This window comes from Misgurnus anguillicaudatus, chromosome 22, assembly GCF_027580225.2.
Source record: "Misgurnus anguillicaudatus chromosome 22, ASM2758022v2, whole genome shotgun sequence".
In the NCBI taxonomy this organism is placed as follows: domain Eukaryota; kingdom Metazoa; phylum Chordata; class Actinopteri; order Cypriniformes; family Cobitidae; genus Misgurnus; species Misgurnus anguillicaudatus.
Window position 1 is genome coordinate 47,279,429 of NC_073358.2, and position 19,514 is coordinate 47,298,942.

A 19,514-nucleotide genomic window follows, 5' to 3' on the forward strand; every position below is an offset into this window, starting at 1 on the left:
ACACTGGTTAATGCACAATGAGTTAACATATTGATCCATTATTCACTAACATTACTAAAAATGAATAAATGCTGTAAACTTCCTCATTGTTAGCTCATGTTAGTTAATCCATTGACATTGAAAAAGGTTCTTCACACAGCATGCAATAGAACAAAAACATTTGAGTTTTTTCAAAGAGTCTTTTAGGTTCTTAAAAGAACCATAATGAACCTTTTTAACCTTTATGCAGTGTTTTTGGAGTGGTTGCTATTTGATTCTTTGCCCAGATCAAAAGAGCTGTGTCTATGATATTCTAGACTCGTCTCTAAATGTGACTTATTAGTGTCTATAAAATAGTTTTGGACAATATATTTTATTGTTTGTTCAAACCCCTTACCATATAAAAGGTCATGGGTTTGACCCAAGGAACATACATATTGATAAAATGTATACCTTGTAATGCAATGTAAGTCTGCCTAATGCGTAAATGTAAATAAGCATGTTGTTGCTTACCCAGCCCAGTCTCCTGAAGATGCGTATAAATAGCACGAAGTGTAAAACTCGTGCAATACATACGCTAAATTCCACTTTGGCTTGCATATGATACGCCAGTCCTTCCCATTCACTTAAACGGTGCATCTTTTTTTGTCGTTTTATTTATTGGTTTCTCAATTTTTTTGCTTTTTTTTTACCATTTTCACTTGGGTTTAGGGTTCGAACAACTTTTTGTTATATAAAAATGACATCCTAACCCAAACACCAACTCTAACCCCAACTCCATGCGACCATGGCTTGAATATGGACAAAAACATGAAGAAACCTGTATATTAAATAACCTCATTAAGCAAATTTAAAATCTAAACCCAAGCGAAAATGGTTTAAAAAAAATTGAGAAACCAATAAATAAAACGACAAAAAAAGATGCACCGTTTAAGTGAATGGGAAGGACTGGCGTATCATATGCACGCCAAAGTGGAATTTGGCGTATGTATTGCACGAGTTTTACACTTCGTGCTATTTATACGCATCCTCAGGAGACTGGGTAGGCTTACCTTAGCAAACTCCACTAATTTGTACTAAAAATAAAAATGTATTGCATTTATTTGGCAGTACATTCATGTCAGTTCTTACTGTACCTATGCTCTTTATTCATTTAAATTAATTTCTTGTTTTCTCTCAGCAAACACTGCAATGACATCACTGTTTTGGAAAATTTGTCTAATTTAGAATTAGTCGTGTTTTTGCATCAAAAAGATCATTAAAAATATTGAATGACAAAAAGAACAGATATGAATGGCAAATATTGCAATATTGCATGTAAGTGCATTGCATTTACTTATGACTGCATATTAATGCATATAGAACCCATCGATCATTTCAACATGTTACCCTATGCCCAATTATGGTAACTTTATTTCACAAGTTCGCATTAACATGTAATTACCTATGACATAAAGCATATTTGACGTGCTGTCCGAGTGGAGGGCTTTGAGTTCGTAATATTAGCCCGGACCCTTAGTACACCCCCCCCCCCCTAAACTGGGATAGATACACTGTAAAAAATGTCTGTAGAAATGACAGTATTAATGGGCATTACTGGCAACTAGCTGCCAGTAACTTAATGTAGATTTTACATTTATGTTATTTACTGGCAACATTTTGTTCAAAGTTAAATGAACATGAAACGTTTTTTGACTTTATCTTCTACAGTAAGTTACTGGCAACCAGCTGCAAAATTACAGCAAATTTTTTAGAGTGTACCCATAGACATTATATACGTAGACACCTCATGACGTGCTGGAACGCATCAAGCGTCGGCGCTATATTGGATGGGTCTCCTCACTGTACGCTAGCACCAGAGTCAATGGGAGTTAACGGAAAGAAAGCCATACTATGGCCGTATTTTGTGCAGCTTACGGTTGCAATAACCGGCGCAGTATTGATTCCAGATCACATGGGATTACATTTCACAAGTAAGATTGAACAATCATTTTGGTTATTTTACGTTATTATTTATAATATTATGTCAATGTTCAGCAGGAACTGGTACTCTCTCTCATGATCTCTCGCTGTTTTTTCTTAACATTTGAAGGTTTCCCAGTGATACAGGCATGAGGAGGCAATGGGAAGTTGCTATAAAACGGGAGGGTTTTGTTGTGACAGAGTCGTCAAAGCTCTGTAGCAAACAGTATAGAAGAACAAGAGGGGAAACTCTGATTCGTTTTTATCAACAGCCACTAGATGGCGCTTCAGTAGCGCGGCCGTCATTTAGGAATGAAAATTCGCACAGGCAATTCATTCTCAATTCATTCATATTAAAATAAATTTACTACCTAATTACATAAAATACCTAATTACGTAAAAATTACATAAAAAGTACTGTAGTACACAATTTTTAAGTAAAAGTAAAAAAGTAGATGTTTAATGTACTTAAATATAAACCAAAAACTTGAAATTATGAAATGTAGTGGAGTAAAAATTATGATAATATGCTTTGGAATATAAGTTTTCCAAAGAAAAACACTGATAAAATACAGATACTTGAAAATTTACTTTTATGTAAAAAGTAAAATACTTAAGTAGTGTCTGCCTCTGTCAATATGCCATACTTAAAGAGCATAATACAAAGTATTTTAGCATGAAAGCAGTATTTTTCAATGTGTGACAGCGTCCTGTATCATAACTAAACCTCTGCCGCTTATAACAACTCAAACCGTGTGAAAATCCGGTAAAAATTAGGGGAGTTATGATTATTCCTCATTAGAAATGAATGCAAGGGAGCCCACTGGAGACCCATCCAAGATGGCGGCCGCGAGATACGTCAGCTCCAATAGGCAGCTCAGTCTATGAGGTGTCTACGTATATAATGTCTATGTAGATACCAACAGAGAGTAAGGGGATGGGGTGGAGGAGGGATTCTGCAAAAACTGTCACGGGACAAAGACGAGGGACGGCCATAAACGGTTGTATTTCAAAGATAAAATGATCATTTATGTTTCATTCGGTCAACTACAGACAGCATTTCTGCTGAATTCTTAATACAAATGATGCACTGAAAAAATTAATTAAATTTACTTAATTTTTTGGTTGCAATCAATTTATTTAAGCTACATTTATACAAAAGTTTTTTGTTTTGTTTTGATTCTCTAATTTTTATGTTTAAATGTAGTTTAAATAAATTGATTGCAACCACTTACCTTAAAAAAATTGAGTAAATTCAATGAATCATTTTTTTAGTGTGTTTTTATTTGCATCTATTTACTGAAAATGGGAAAACAAGATCAAAATAACAAATCAATTTTCAATACTGCAGAGAAAACAAGTTTAAATTCCTTTCTAAACAACAAAATACTAATGTTTTTACATGTATTTTATGGGAAGAAGTGATTTTTAGTCTTGGGTCATGCTCTCTGCCTTTTACATTTGCTGTTGGGAGACTTAAGGTCACTCCCGAGGTTTGCTTTTGATGAAATTCAACAGACACTGGACTGAAGTGGTCATAATACATCTAGAAATGATGATTAAAGTCATAACTGGAGTGTATAGAAACCTCTTCGTGCTGATTGGTTGGATTACAGGACCATGCTTCTCCTGAACTTAGTTAAATAAACTTAATGTTGAATGGTCATGAGGAATATTTTGCAAACTGCTCTGTGACTATTGCTTCCTATTTGTTCATATTATGAACATCAAGAAATTGATATCGGTGTTCAGTCATGTGGTGATTATTGCATATTAAAGCCCAACGAAGGGGGAAAGTCAATTAATAACCTGTGACAATGGTTATAGTTTAAAGGTGCATTGTGTAACTTTTAGAAGGATCTCTTGACAGAAGTGCAACATAATATACATAACAGTGATGTTAAAGATCTTAGTTACATAATGAACTGTATTGTTTTTATTACCTGGGAATGAGCCGTTTTTATCTCTGCGGGTCCCCTTACATGAAAGTCGTCATCATGTTTCTACAGTAGCCGTAAATGGACAAACTGCTCTACAGAGTGCGTTTCGTCCCTACGTTACCTCAGACAATGACATGTTTGTTTTGTGGCTGCATATGCGTTTTGCTGTTGGTTGCAATTCGCAATCTCACCACTAGATGTCGCTAAAGTTAACACACACAACCTTAAGTAGTCATTAAACAAAAAGTAGCTTTTAAAAAGGTTCTACTATTTACTTAGGTACCATTACATGTATACATTTGGTATCAGTATGTACCTCTGAGGTACTAATATGAACTTTTTAGATGCTATATGCTCGGTGTACTTTTTGAAAGGGTACTGCCTCATGACAGCTAGGGACCATAATCATGTATTTCATAGCATAATAATGAGTAATATATGTGTTATATAGTGTCCATGTTTTACTTATCCTTTTTTCGTTTTTTCTTTCTTTCTTCCTTTCAGGGTAAACTGGTGAAATATTTCAGTCGGCAGCTCTCTTACAAGCGTAAAGTGTCCTTACAGGAGAGGAATGTTGAGCTGGATGAATTCCCTCGACTTGAACACTGGTTTCGCATTGTTAACATGAGGAAAGAGGTTATTATGGTATGAAATTACGTATGTTTGTGTACATATGTTGCTCCAATGGACTCAAACTATTGACAGTATACTGTTTATTATCACAATCCTAAATTAATTATTGCTAAATGCTGAAGTGTTCAAGTAGCTTTGAGATTACTGCTGTTAGTTTTTAGTTTTTTTTTATTTTTTATAAAAAGGGATAGTTCTCCCAAAAATAAAATAAAAATAAATATTCTGTCATCATTTACTTACTCTCACTCTCAAATTTTGCTGAACACAAATGAAGATATTTTGAGGAATGTTTGTAATTGTAACCAAACTGACCATGGGCCCCATTCACTTCCATAGGAAAAAAGAATACAGTGGAAGTGAATGTGGCTCATGAACGGTTTGGTTACAAACATTCCTCAAAATATCTTCCTTCGTGTTTAACAAAACAAAGAAATTTATACAGGTTTGTAACAACACGAGAGTAAGTAAATGATGACATGATTTTTATTTTTGGGTGAACTATCCCTTTAATGCTGAAGCCTTGCTGCTGTCTGGTGTGAAGATGGAAATTACAGATATACTCAATGGCCCATATATATGTATTTAAAAACCGATATTCTACATATTTTAGTCTTAAAATATTTTTTTTTATTCTCAGATATTCTGTTGTCTTGCTTTTATGTATTTTTTATGATTAAAGCTTAGTTTTTGCACAGTAGTGAGGTTGTTGAAGTTAATCTTGTTTCCTCAGGTTGCTCCAGGCCAATTGTGTCTGAAAAAATTGCATTGCAAGTTACTTTATTTGACAATAGCAAATTATTTATTGTATGTTTTGTGTGTCTACGGCTTTGTATCAGGAAATCACCCCGGGTGAGCTGACACTGGAGGCTCTATTGGAGATGTCGGATGAACTGGTGTGTGAGACACTACAGAAATTCGGAGCAAACGACGACGAGTGTGCTCGTCTCAATGCCTCGCTCACGTGTTTACGGTCAGCCCACAAATCAGGTAAGTTCACAGTTATTTTTTAATTTGAGAAGGTTTGTGCTTCGATCCACTGTTATGATCCAATGTTGTAGTAGCAGAGAACTTCCAGCAGAGGTCACCACAACCCTGCACTTAGTTTATGTCCACCAGGAAAAAGAAGTTACCTAATGTAATTTGTACTGAATATTGACTATTTTAAAAATAAGAAGTACAACAGAAAGAATAATATGCATAATATGTATAATGGATATCACTGAATCATCTTCTTCAGCAGTTCAAAGTGTTGCATATGTTATAGCCATCATCACAATGAAGTGAAACAAGTTCTTCTGTATTGTAATTCATTACATAAACGTATTGTCTTTTATTGCTGGTTGTTATGATCTTGTTATCAGTACTATCAGCAAAGTCCCTTTAAGGAAGTCCCGCCACCTTGCAAAAAAAAAAAAAAAAAAAAAAAAAAAAAAAAAAAAAAAAAAGTCCCGCCACCTTGCGTCTATCTTTGCAATGCCTACGGACAGTTATTTCAGTAATGGAAGACTTAAGTATTAACGTGATAAAATCAAATTAAACAACATATTTTTGACCAACAATTATAACTGTACCAAAACGTTTGTTTCTTAAGCTCACATTTTGTAAAAAAAAAAAACCCAAAACATTTATTAGAAGTCGTTTCGGCTGCTGCGCCTGCGCACAGGTTGGCAAGCGCCTCACGCGACTCTTTACAAAGCCCCTCCTCCAGAGTCTTTATCGATTGATGATTGGTCCTTTAACTGGAAGGCGGGACTTCGGTCGCATGAGTGGCCATAATTAAACATTACATTTCGCCCCATTCATAGTAGTAGATATTAATAATCAGTAGTTTTAGTTGCCTTTACACTATAAAAAATTTAAAAGGGATAATGTAAGTATGTGTAAACAAAATATAAATATATACACGCATATTGTGTCTTGAATACTAATTTGCTGTGTTGCTTGTGGCCAGAGAAAGCCAAAAGCGCCTACCAATATAGTAGTATACACGTATACAGTACACAGCAGCTCATGGTTCAAAATATTATTTTTTATGCTTATTTAACGTTGCTTTTGTTTTTTGTTTGCTCAGAAAAACTAGTAGATTCAGCTGTATTACTCGGACCCTCGTCATTCAATCGTTTCGCCACTGGGGGGCACTGTAGTATCACAATTATAAATGCAGCACTGTTTGATAACAATGTTAGGTAACGTTACACTTTGAACTGTTACAAAAGCTCTTTTCAGCACTGTTTGTTCTCTGCTTTCGCAGCAGAAGATGATGGTGGCTGTAAAAGTAACTGAATTAATGTTTAATTGAATGAAATGGTGCTGTAGATGTTCAACTCTTCGCTGCTGTGTGATGAAGTTTGTCGAGGGACTGATGGTCGAATCCTTTGAAGGACTGCAGCAGCATTCTGCTTTATGGGCTCTTAATTCAATCATCAAGCTTAACCTAACAATTAAATGCATGCACACGTCGTTTAGATTTTACACCAATGCATGCAAGTTAATGTTAACACTGAATATCTTCAGCAATTTTAAAGTTTTGCATATGAGCAAATCCATGCAAATGTCAACCTTACTATAAAAAGGTTTCTACCAATAGTTTTCAACTGTACTGATATCTCAGATGTCAATATTTGGTAGCTTAAATACCCATGCAAGGTCTCCGTTTAAGTTTGCAAGGATTTTTTTTGCAGAATGACTGGTGATATACTACAATACCCATAAGCAAAGTCAACCCTTTTGTACTCTCTAAACTTTTTTTGAACAATTTTCAGAAAAAGCTTTAAAGAAAATAAATGGAAAATATATTCGCTGAATCAATTTAGCCTAAAAAACTGGACAATCAGTCACCCTTGCAGTATCGCTTTAATATTTACTTATGGCGCTTTCGTTTCATATTTGATTTATAATGTTAACAATGCCGTGAGCTCATTTAGCTATCAACAGATTTTTTTTTATTTAGATACAATCTCAATTTTGTTCAAGAAATTCCTCTTTGAGAAACGTGTCATAATAAAATTGGTCAACAGAGGGCAGCCAAGCCCCATCTGACACATATAGTATGATTTTAAAGGGACAGTTCACCCAAAAATGTAAATTCTGTCATCATTTTCTCATCCTCATGTTGTTCTAAACCTGTATGAATTTCTTTTTTTCTGATGAACACAAAAGAATATATTTTGAGAAATGATTGTAAGCACACAGCTGCCGTAACCATTGACTTCCATAGTAGGAAAACAAATATGATGGAAGTGTTATGATAAATGATAAATATATATTGATAAATAATGGTAAGCACACAATTAACAGTACCCATTGTATTACATCGTATTTGTTTTTTCTGTGTTTATCAGAAAAAAGAAATTCATACAGATTTTAAACAACACGAGGATTGGAAAACGATCACAGTATTTTCATTTTTGGGTGAACTATTCCTTTAAAGGAACACGCCGACTTTTTGGGACTTAAGCTTATTAACCGTATCCCCCAGAGATAGATAAGCCCATATACATACCATTTTCATCTCTGTGCGTCCCGTAACTCTGTCTGACGCACCCACTGCTAGCCTAGCTTAGCACAAAGACTGGAAGTAAATGGCTCCAGCTAGCATACTGCTTTCAATAAGTAACAAAATAATGGCAACCGCTACTTGGGCGAAGTGATTAGCGCAACACTTAAGGGGGTCGCACACCGGCCGCGCAGCTCAGCGTTGCGCCGCGTCGAGTCGCGTATAGGTCAACTTGGAGGTATCGTAAACCGTAAGTGCACATTAAATAGCGCGAGCTTCGTCAGTTAGCGTCTACTTCAAAATGCAAAATATACGTTAGCAGCCAATGTTAATCGTTAAAGATTTGGGACAAATATGATGTTATTTAATGCTAAACTATGTGAGTGGCACTGTGTGGCGCGACAGGTGCCACCTGGCGGCGCCGGTGTGCGTATACGCATAGAAAACAATGTGTTCGATTTGGCCGGTGTGCGATCCCCTGTAGGCAAACTCTCTGCCTCTAACTACGGGGCTTCTCAGATGCTGCGAGCAAATCGCTCCGCCCAAGTAGCAGTGCTTCGCCTTCTGAGAATATAGTTCCCAGTATGTATACGGTTAAAAGATGGCTGTGTTATATGACCTTGTTATTTGTACACGCTGTGACTATACAAATCACAACATATAAATAGGAAAATGTTGGTGGTATTTTGTCACTTATTGGAAGCGGTATGCTGGCTGGAGCCATTTGCTTCCAGTCTTTGTGCTCTGCTGGCTAGCGGTGGGTGCGACAGAGTAATGCTGCGTTTACACCAACTACGCCTAGTTTGCCGCTTGAACAGTTTAAATGCATTCGCGCGTGTAGAGCGAAGTAGACGCGCGGAAAAAGCAAGCGTTTGACGCGTGTCAGAGGCAAAATCCGCTGCTTGTGGGAGGGGCAAGTGCTATGCGGTTGTCTGTTTGCAAGATGGCTGATATTGATTGTGCATTTATCGAGAGAGTTACCGGTTTGTATTTGGTCACCTTACTATAGGGAAAAAAAAAACGCGGCGCGGGTCGATAAACGTCACATGACTCAAAAGTGAAATGTGTATTTACAACTTACCAGGTTCCCGATGTCCTCACTGACACTCTTCCAAGCGAGCTCCTTTTTATTCCTGTCTCCTCTATAGAAATAAGAACTTGTGTCGTATAGCTCCGGGTGACTGCTTACGACAATATCAAGCGTTCCTTCAGGTTGAATGAGTGACTCCGGGCGGGGCTGCCGCCACAGCAACAAGCAGGCTCCTGATTGGTTAACGCGGCGCGAAATTCCGCCAAAGTTCAAACTTTTCAACTCGGTCATCAACCGGCAATTCGCGTTAAACGCAAAATGCACAAAAAGCACCATTCGCTTTTATCGCGCGTACCGCGCCAGGCGCTCATTTCGCGGCATTCGCGCGAAGTAGATGCGCAAATGAGGCGTAATTGCGTCTTCCGAGCCAAACACCTCATCTGCGGCGCGAGACCTCCAGACGCGCGTCAACATGTCTGCACATTTACTTAACATTGAACTCACTAGCGCTTCACGTCTCTACCGAGGCTGGTGTTAAAGCAGCTTATTACATGGCTCTCTGGAATGCTTGATTCTGATTGGTCAGTTGAGACATTTGCAGGTTCGTTCTTTTCAAATAATAATCGCTCCAAAGTAATAACACATAGCCGGTACTACTTATATGTTTTAAATCCCTCCGCGCCAACAAAGATTACTGTTTGGCGCCATCTTGTGACAAACACTGGACAATCGCAATTAAGAATGAAAAATTTTGACATTAATTTTAACATGTACGGAAAAAACTAAACATTTAAACAGTGGATAGAAGAACGAACGAGAACGAGAAAATAGAGGATGACAGCTACGAAGCCAACACACAAAAAAATACAGAATGGGCATTAAAACTTCTCAAAGACTGGCTAAAAGAGAAAAAAATGGAGACAAACAAGTATGAAGCAGAGGAATAAGGTATTACGATCATTTTATGCATCCGTGCAAAGTTTCGCGGAACGATAACTACAGGCTGCCTCTACATTATCCCTTACATAACAGCACGCACAGAGATGAAAAATGTATGTATGGACTTATCTAACTTTGGGGGATATGGTGAATAAGCTAAAGTCCCAAAAAGTCAGCGTGTTCCTTTAATAACAGCCTTGAAATAAATTAATATTACCACATTTTTTGTAGCAGATGAATTATATCACATACTGAGTTTTTCCAAGTCTCATGCTTTTTTTTTTTTAAATGAAGCTTCTCGATGTTGCCTGATCTGCAAATAGAGACCACTGAAGTGATCACATGTAATGCAGTTTGGATTTTCTCAAACCCGGATCCCCCGCAGCGTTGGTCTTTAGACAGCGTGTTAACCCCTGGCTGCACGATGTAAAGTGTGATCATAGCGGATTGCTTTGTTTAAATAATGGCTTAAAGATTCTGCTCTTTCTTTTAAGATGCTTGAAGCTTGCTGGGGACCCAGCACGAGTTTATTCAGTGTCCAACAGAGAAACTTCACAGCGACTGGGGTTTCCAGTCACCGGGGAGAGCGTGGTGTATAATTTAGAAATCACACCTGTCTTTATTTTGATTTCTCTCTCTTCTCTCTGCATGTCTTTGCTGGTACATTTAAATTCACCTTTCCTAGCTCTCATTTTCCTTCACAACAGGCTGTCTCTCTCTCTCTCTCTCTCTCTCTCTCTCTCTCTCTCTCTCTTAAAGCTACTAATGGGAATCTTGGAAGCACTTTGGGGGGATACCTAAGTGAATTTGTGTTTTTAATTTTCTTTGCATATGACACCTCACACCTCACAGATCTCCAGTGCAAAGAAAATAATCCAATTAAACTGGACATCATGTAGGAAGAGCAAACCCAACACCGGGGAATCACTTATCTCTCTAATGCGACTGTGAATTCACAATCTCCTGAGCTGTCGTCTCACTGAAGATGGACGGTTTAGGTTTTAAAAATGTTCAATCGTATCATTTTTTTTTTCGTCAAACAACCTAGACTGGGGGGACTTGTTTGAGAACCACTGACTTTGTGGTTTCTTCGCCATATCTGTATGTCTTTTTAAACAGGCAGTTCATGTTTTATTATCATATGAGCTAGTGTAAGTTGTACTGTCATGTGTTCAAGCAGAATAGATGCTTGGTATAATTGGCATAAAATGTCTTTTCAAAGGGAAAAATAAATCGGAGCGCTGCTTTCAATTACATTTTAAACACAACTGCTGGCAAGACCTTGTGGAGAAATGTATTCACTTTCAGTCTCTCATAGACATTTAATCATGGATCTATGCGTGAATAGGAGAATAAATCACGTTGGGGTTTGTCCGTGTCTGTCCTCAGATATTTATCAACTTAGTTGACTAAGCTATTATTAATAGTTTCAAATAAAAAAAAGCCTAAAAAATGAATACAGAGTAAAGATCTGCATCTGCTCACATGTTGTGGGTAAAGCGGTGTAGTGTCAAGTCAATGTGGTGTTAAACACTTCCCACAGGATGGTTATTTTGTTAAAATATGCAAACTGTAAAAATTACTTACCCAAACCTTGACATTTTCATTTGTCACTGTCTGGCTTTAAGGGTAAAGTTCAGATTCTTCCGCCTATTTGTAAATAAGGTAAAAACACGGTTGAAGCAATATCTCTCAAAGGAGATAAAAAAGCTCAAGAAAATCAAGCTCAGAAGATTTGGCTACATAATAGCAGAAGGTACAGTACACAAAGTAATGGGACACTCAATTTGAAGAATGACAAAGCCAGTTTGAGGGCACCATAGATTAGAGAGGATTTTAGTAAATAGAATAAAATACATATAAACGGTTTCATCGGACGCACGTGCGGTGATGAGATACGCGTCTGATCTGGACTTTACTTCCGGTTTCAGTTTTTTTAATGGTCCGACTAGTTGCTAAACTAAACTTTTGAACAAATACTTCGTCGAAAATAACAAATATTTTGGTTTCCTAGGGAATCTATGTGTTGTTTATTTTGCTTGTTTTATAAATATACTACGTTTAAATTTCTTTGTTGTTATTTATTCTTGTTGGAGTTTACCGGAAATTACGCATTGACTACTAAAGCCGCTTGTTTATGTTGTTACTGCTGAAACCATCTATAGAATATAAAATATAGAAAATATAGAAAAGAATAGAATATAAATTAATAGATATAGAATAGAATAGATATAGAACAGAACAGAATATAATAAATATAGAACAGAATAGATATAACATCTAGAATAGTATAGATCTAGAACAGAATAGAATAAATAAAGAGTTTCGTTGGAAAACGAGATATCTCCGTTTTTATAATTTTTCTGAAATCTTGTTTTTTGGTTGTGCATTCCAATTAATATCAATTCAACTGCAGTTGGTTTGTTTTGATTTAAACCTTCATAACTTAAAAAATACAGCTAAGTAGCACCATAAAACAAAATAATAACATGATAACATAATAATAAAATTGTTTTGACAAAAATGTTAAAAACGGATTTATGTCGGTTTCATCTGACCCACGTGATACACGTCTGGATCCGAACTTTACTTCCGGTTTTAGGTTTTTTAATGGTCCGACTAGATGCTAAACTAAACTCTTGAACAAATACTTCGTCGAAAATAACAAATATTTTGGTTTCCTAGGTAAACTATGTGTTGTTTATTTTGCTTGTTTTATAAATATACTACGTTTAAATTTCTTTGTTGTTATTTATTCTTGGTGGAGTTTACCGGAAGTTACGCATTGACCATTAAAGCCGCTGGTTTATGTTGTTACCGCTGAAACCATCTATAGAATAGAAAATATATAAAATATAGAAAAGAATAGAATATAAATAAATAGATATAGTATAGAGTAGAATAGAACAGATATAGAACAGAACAGAAGAGAATATAATAAATATAGAACAGAATAGACATAGAAGATAATAGATCTAGAATAGTATAGATCTAGAACAGAACAGAATAGAATAGATAAAGAGTTTCGTTGGAAAACGAGATATCTCTGTTTTTTAACTGTTTAGAAATCTCGTTTTTTGGTTGTACATTCCAATTAATATCAATTCAACTGCAATTGGTTTGTTTTGATTTAAACCTTCATAACTTAAAAAATACAGCTAAGTAGCACCATAAAACAAAATAATAACATGAAAACATAATAATAATCATGTTTTGACAAAAATGTTTAAAACGGATTTATCTCGTTTTGCAACGAAACTCTTCAGATATAGAATAAATATTAAAAAAATATAGAATAGAATAGATATAGAATAGAATAGAAATTAATAGATATATAGAATAGAATAGAATAGAAATTAATAGATATTTAGAATAAAATAGAATAGATATAGAATAGAACAGAATAGATATAGAATAGACATAAAATAGAATAGAATGCAATAGAATACAAAATAATAGATATAGAATAGACATAAATATATATATATAAAATAGATATAAAACAGAATAGATTAGATAAAAATATATATAGAATAGATATAGCATAGATATATACACTAGATGTCGCCTTGGGGTTCTAAGCATGCGTCAAAACCGCCGCCATCTTGGAACAGGGGTCTTGTCACTAGAAGTATCTAGGTAAAGCTGTTATGTCTGCCTGTACTTTGAATTCATGGACGACGCTGGACTTTTGTGCTGCGTATGGATGTTAGGCCTACTAACACTATGCATTATAGTTAGAAAAAGTAGATTTTCATAATATCAAAACTTAAATTTTTTTTCTGGACTCAATGCTAAATACATGTCTGGCTGTTGACACGAACCAAAAGAAAACCAAGAAAATCACACTCATGATGATTTATGGTGATTTTATTTCCGTTACACCATTGCCTACAATGACGCTGATGCGGGCTCCCCTGTTTCAAGATGGCGGCTCTATTTGACGCATTCGGTCCATTGAACTGCCGTAGCCAAGGCGACATCTAGTGTACATATTTATGTAGATATAGAACAGAATAGATATAGAATACACATAGAATAAAATATATATAGACATAGAACAGATATAGAATAGATATAGAACTGAATAGAACAGGTATAGAATAAAATAATAGAATAGATATAGAACAGAATAGAATTGATACAGGACGTGATAGAATAGATATGGAATAGATATAGAATTTAATAGAATAGACATAGAACTGAATAGATATAGAACACACACACACACACACACACACACACACACACACACACACACACACACACACACACACACACACACACACACACACACACATATAGAATAGAATAGAATAGAATAGAATAGATTATAACAGATTAGAATAGAAATAGAAATAAAATAAACATAGAACAGAATAGATATAGAACATAATAGAATTGATACAGAACTGAATAAAATAGATATATAATAGATATATAATAGTTTTAAATAAGCTTTACATTGATGTATGGTTTGTTTGGATTGACAGTATTTCTGTCTCATTATGTAATGCGGTTAGAGACCGTATACTGTAAAAATAGATGACACATCTCCAAAAACATCCATTGTTAAAAAACTGAAGCCAAAATCACGCAAAAATGACTACTACTTATCTTGCGCCAATGACATCTTTTGGAGCCAGAGTTGGCAGTAGTGATCGTGAAGTGGACCCGCTGTATTAAAGTCCCGCCCATTTTCCCATTTGACCCAATCACAGACACACAAATCATGTCCTCAAACCCCTTTTTAATAGCATATTATAATATTTAAGTGTACATTTTACGTTAAATGTAGATTTGGCATGGGTGGGGTTAATGATCTATATAGCAGCCAGCCACTAGGTGGCGATCGAAATGTTCTTGCTTTTGCGAAACAAGCGATGCTCAAAACCTGCCCAACGATAGACAGTAGGCTTGGTGTGTACCTTTCTGTTAAGCTTTATGTTTGCGCGCCTCTCTAACTGTCAAAAACTCGATGAAGTGTGTTGAGTCCAGTCTTCAAAGGTTAGTTAAGTGTGTCACCAGCTTTCGAAAAATATCTCGAATATGACATTGACCCGTCTCCAAGTATCACTTGGTATCTGTCTCTCTGGACTGTGGAGAGCTCATATAATAAACACTGTCTTGACACAAGGATCACTATGAAGTCATTATCATTTGGTCACAAAGACATATATAGCTGTATCGTTTAAGCAAAATCACATTAACCACATTGCTGTATTGTTTGAGCAAAACCTCATTAACCACGTTGGGAACTTATTATTGTTGTAATTGGGTGTATGTGCATGTGCGATTCTTCTTGACACCTGTGTTGAGTTGTTTTCTGACAGTATTTTGGACGAGTGAATGATAATGGGGTCGTAATAGACAAACACATGCGACACTCTTTGTAGTGGTTGTGTAAGACACTGTTGCCAGGCAATAGCTGCGAGTGCAAATGCATTGTTTGAGAAACACTGTTTACATGTTCTTATTAGGATTTGGTAGATCATTATCGACTGCGTTTCCCTCTTAGTTTTGTTCGGTAGCTTGGACATTATATCATTAGAGCTGTACGGCATTAGCATTGCTGGACAAACCCCAAACCTGAAGTATTACAATTTGGTGTGAAACTCATCACAGGTACGAATGCCAACCCAAATTGTGGTGCTATTGCTTTGATGAGTAGTCAGTTTATTATCTGGTAGATGATAATACAGCCGATAAAATTTATTTGATTTACTAAATAATGTGTTCATTTAGAATAACTCGCTTTTTTGTGTTATTTTTACTCACATTTGGTTAAAAACAAGACTTATTTTTCTTAAATAGAATTCACTAATTTTATTTAGTTAAATTAACTAAGCCACAAAAAAAATTTTTACAGTGAAGAATCACTGTAAAAAGATTGCTTTTTCAACTTAAAAAATAAATGTTAAAATTTTTGGTAAAATCAACTTAATAATATTAGTTGAAATTTTTATTTAGTATTTTTAAGTTCTATTAACTCAAAATTTTAAGACTGCACAAAATTGTTTTTTTAAGTTGAAACAAATTTTACAGCATACTTGTTTGTAATAATAATAATAATAGTAATACATATTCCCCTCTTCAAATAAAAGGAAAAATAAAATGCACACGTATGACATCCGCTGTACTCGTTTAAAACAGATTTGGTGTTTTACGAGATCAACCACTGAGGAATTATTTACAACGGTAGCAAAACCGCAATCTATTACACATCAGACAGGTTTATTCGCACCTCTCTGCTGCAAGAAAGGTGAATCCTGGGGTCGAAAATTGATGATAGACAAGACCATCATGGGGCTGGGGAGAGGAAAATGTTAAGAAACGTACACACAACAGCCTTTTAAATCTATTTCTATTTGCAGTAAAAAAAAACTTAAATGTTTAATAATTTATATCAACATATTACTTTAAATTTGTTGTTACAAACCTTTTTACAGAAAGATATTATTAATAAAACGGGAAACAGACACATTTACATAAAATTACATCTTTACCAAAACCCAACTCTAACCTTAACGCTAGGCGACAATGATTTAAAAATCAGAAAATATAAAAAAATCACAAAAATAATATAAACCAATACTTAAAGTGACATCCTAACGCAAACACCAAATCTAACCTTAAACCGAAGCGACAATGGTTTGAAAAAAAAGGAAAAAGCTGTTGAGTAACTCATACGTGACAATGACACCTAAACAGAAATTTGTGATACGATCACGAAAAAACACGGAAATTCATGGTTTAACGAAAAAGAATTAAAAAAATGATGTGACTATAGGTACATAATTTTGTGAGACTGGGTAGGGTAAATGATGACAGAATTAAATTTTTTGGTGAGTTATACCTTTAATGTGATGTATATTTGTGTTTGACTATCTCGGAAATGTTTATTTGTATGTCAGCTTCTAAACTTGCCGCGCTCACTGAATATGAAATGTTATTTGGTGTTTGTCTGGCGCCATGCTACCGAGCCCCTAAGGTGACATTGGAGTAAAAAAATCTAAAGTTTAGTTTCATGTGCTCACGTGAAACTTTCATGTGCAGAATTTAAAAAAAAAGTTTAGTTTCGCGCACGCACGTGAAACTAAACACGATAGTTTTACGTGCGCACGCGATACTAAGCTTTATTAAATTTTTGCTCCATGTCCCCTTAGCATTCAGATGACCTAATAGTTATAGATCTCTCCATCATGTAAACAACTAGACATCACATCTCGAGTTGAGCAGGTCGAGCATGGGCCGTGTTTGAGACTTTTAAACTTTGAGTAGCTTGTTTGTCATCTCTGCTGTAATTAAAATGCTCATTTCAGCGTCTCCCATACCTTTAGAAAACCATCAGAAGTGTCCTCCAGCCATGCCCAGGGGTCTCGTCCTTAGGACTACCAAACACTTGAGGACTACCATCCTAATCAAAGAGTGAGAATGTCCCCGATAGAGTGACCGTGCATGTGTGTGTGTGTGTGTGTGTGTGTGTGTGTGTGTGTGTGTGTGTGTGTGTGTGTGTGTGTGTGTGTGTGTGTGTGTGTGTGCGTGCGTGCGTGTGTGTGCGTGTGTGTGTGTGAAGAGCTCTTGGCCTCAATTGTGCCCACAGCATCTTAGTTCAGGTTAAAACCACAGGAGGGGGAGTTAGTTTTTTATTTGTTGTGTTATGAATTCCATTTGAATGTATCATGAGATGAGGTGTTTACTTTGACTATAATGTGTAGTATTAAAATTATTTACTTTAAAATGTGTTTACTTTAACACTAACTTGTAAGTATTGAAGCATTGTTCTGTATTATGTTGCACTGTGTGGGTTCTTGTTCATGTTCCTGTCTATCAGCTGTTCTAAATAAAGACGCCATCAATCAAATGTCAACAGCCTACCTGATCTTCAAAGACTAATAGACATTTTCTACAGTTTAATTACTGGGATATTTTCAAAAGATTCTAAGATTTAGCCATGTTTTATCTGAAAAAGTTGGATCATTGTTTGCCTTGTCGTTGTTTGTGAGAGAGAGGATGAGAGGGGAAAACTGAAAGACATGTGACCCCGGACAGGGCCGGCCCGCGGGTTTGTGGGGCCCTGGGCAAGATCACGAAGATGGGCCCCAATAGTAGCACTGTATTTCTGTAATGATTATTTTCAATGAATTGTCATTTGTGGATTAATCTTATTCTAAAATTAAACCTTTGTGGGGTTTTTCTGCAGGTCTGGTCAGCCACGTGGTTACAATTTTTACATGCCCTGCAAAAAATTTTTTACTGGCTGCACCACAAAAATGAAAAATAATAAACTAGCCTAAATTTGATACATTTTATATATTGTTATATTTGACATATATGGTGAGTAAAAAAGTGTAAAAAAAATCAGTAGAAAAAATTACAGTGTAACTTGCCGGTAACTTACGGTAGATTTAAATTTATGTTATTTAAGTCTTTGTCTTTACAGATTAAAACTAAAATAACAGCCTCATGCAAAGCATTCAGGGAACCAGAAATCATCATCAACCTTTTTCTGTTTTTTGTTCAGATTTTGTTACCATTAGATATTTTTTTCTTTATTCATGTGCATTTTTTTTTAATAACAATTACTTTGTGTGTTTTTTTAGAACAACTGGAGGACGACAAGTTCCAGAGTAATGGAGGTGAGATGTTTTTATCACTCAGTCTGTTTTAGTGATCATTACATTAAGACATTTCAATTTACTTTACTCTCAATCACTCTCATCTTTCTCTATCTGTTTGACATGATAGATGGAGTCTGAGTCTCTTCACTGTTGACATCACTCATCTGGTACTTGGTACTTTTCTCATCTCGTCCCCCTTTTGTCTTCTCTTTTCATCTTGTCCCTTTTCATTATGTCTTTTCTTATCTCCCTTTACTTCTTTTTCACTTCTCTCTTCACAACTTTTTTCTCTTCTTTTTATCTCATCCCTATTTTTATGCTTCCTTTTATGTTTCTTCTTGTCTCATCTCTTGTCTTCTACCTGTCTCTTTTCTTTTCTTGTCCCTTCTTTTTTTCTTTTTTCTTTTGCATCTAATTTTCTTTTTGTCTCGTCTCTTCTTTATATTACTTTCCTCTCTCTTATTTTCTTGTCTCCCCTTTTTGTATCTATCTTTTCAATGTCTTTTTTCTTCTCTTCCCTTTATTTCCCATTTTCTCTTTATCTTTCCATCTCTCTTTATTTGTTTTTTCTGCTGTTTTCTTCACAACTCTCCTATGCCCTCCCCTCCTCCTCCTCCTCCTTCTCTTCTCCTGTCTTCTTCTGTTTCTGCTCCTCCTCTCCTCTTCCTGCTCCTACTCCTCCTCTCTTTTCTTCCTTCTCCTCTTCTTTTCCTGCTTCTACTCCTCATCTCCTTTTCCTGCTCCTACTCCGCCTCTCCTCTTCCTGCTCCTCCACTCTTTTCTTCCTGCTCCTCTTCTCTTCCTGCTCTTACTCCTCCTCTCCTCTTCCTGCTCCTACTCCTCCTCTCTTTTCTTCCTTCTCCTCTTCTTTTCCTGCTTCTACTCCTCCTCTCCTCTTCCTGCTCCTACTCCTC

At 35.8% G+C, this 19,514-nt stretch overlaps 1 protein-coding gene across 2 annotated transcripts in view; it reads left to right on the forward strand.

Moving 5' to 3' along the window:
- Positions 1–19,514, forward strand: part of ksr2 (kinase suppressor of ras 2) — a 131,190-nt gene that overhangs the window by 7,196 nt on the left and 104,480 nt on the right. For both annotated transcript variants that reach the window (XM_055198438.2, XM_055198437.2), the window contains exons 2-4: positions 4,386–4,526; positions 5,351–5,501; positions 18,583–18,618. In XM_055198438.2, coding sequence (XP_055054413.1) covers positions 4,386–4,526; positions 5,351–5,501; positions 18,583–18,618 — 328 coding nt within the window. The remainder of the gene's footprint in view (positions 1–4,385; positions 4,527–5,350; positions 5,502–18,582; positions 18,619–19,514) is intronic.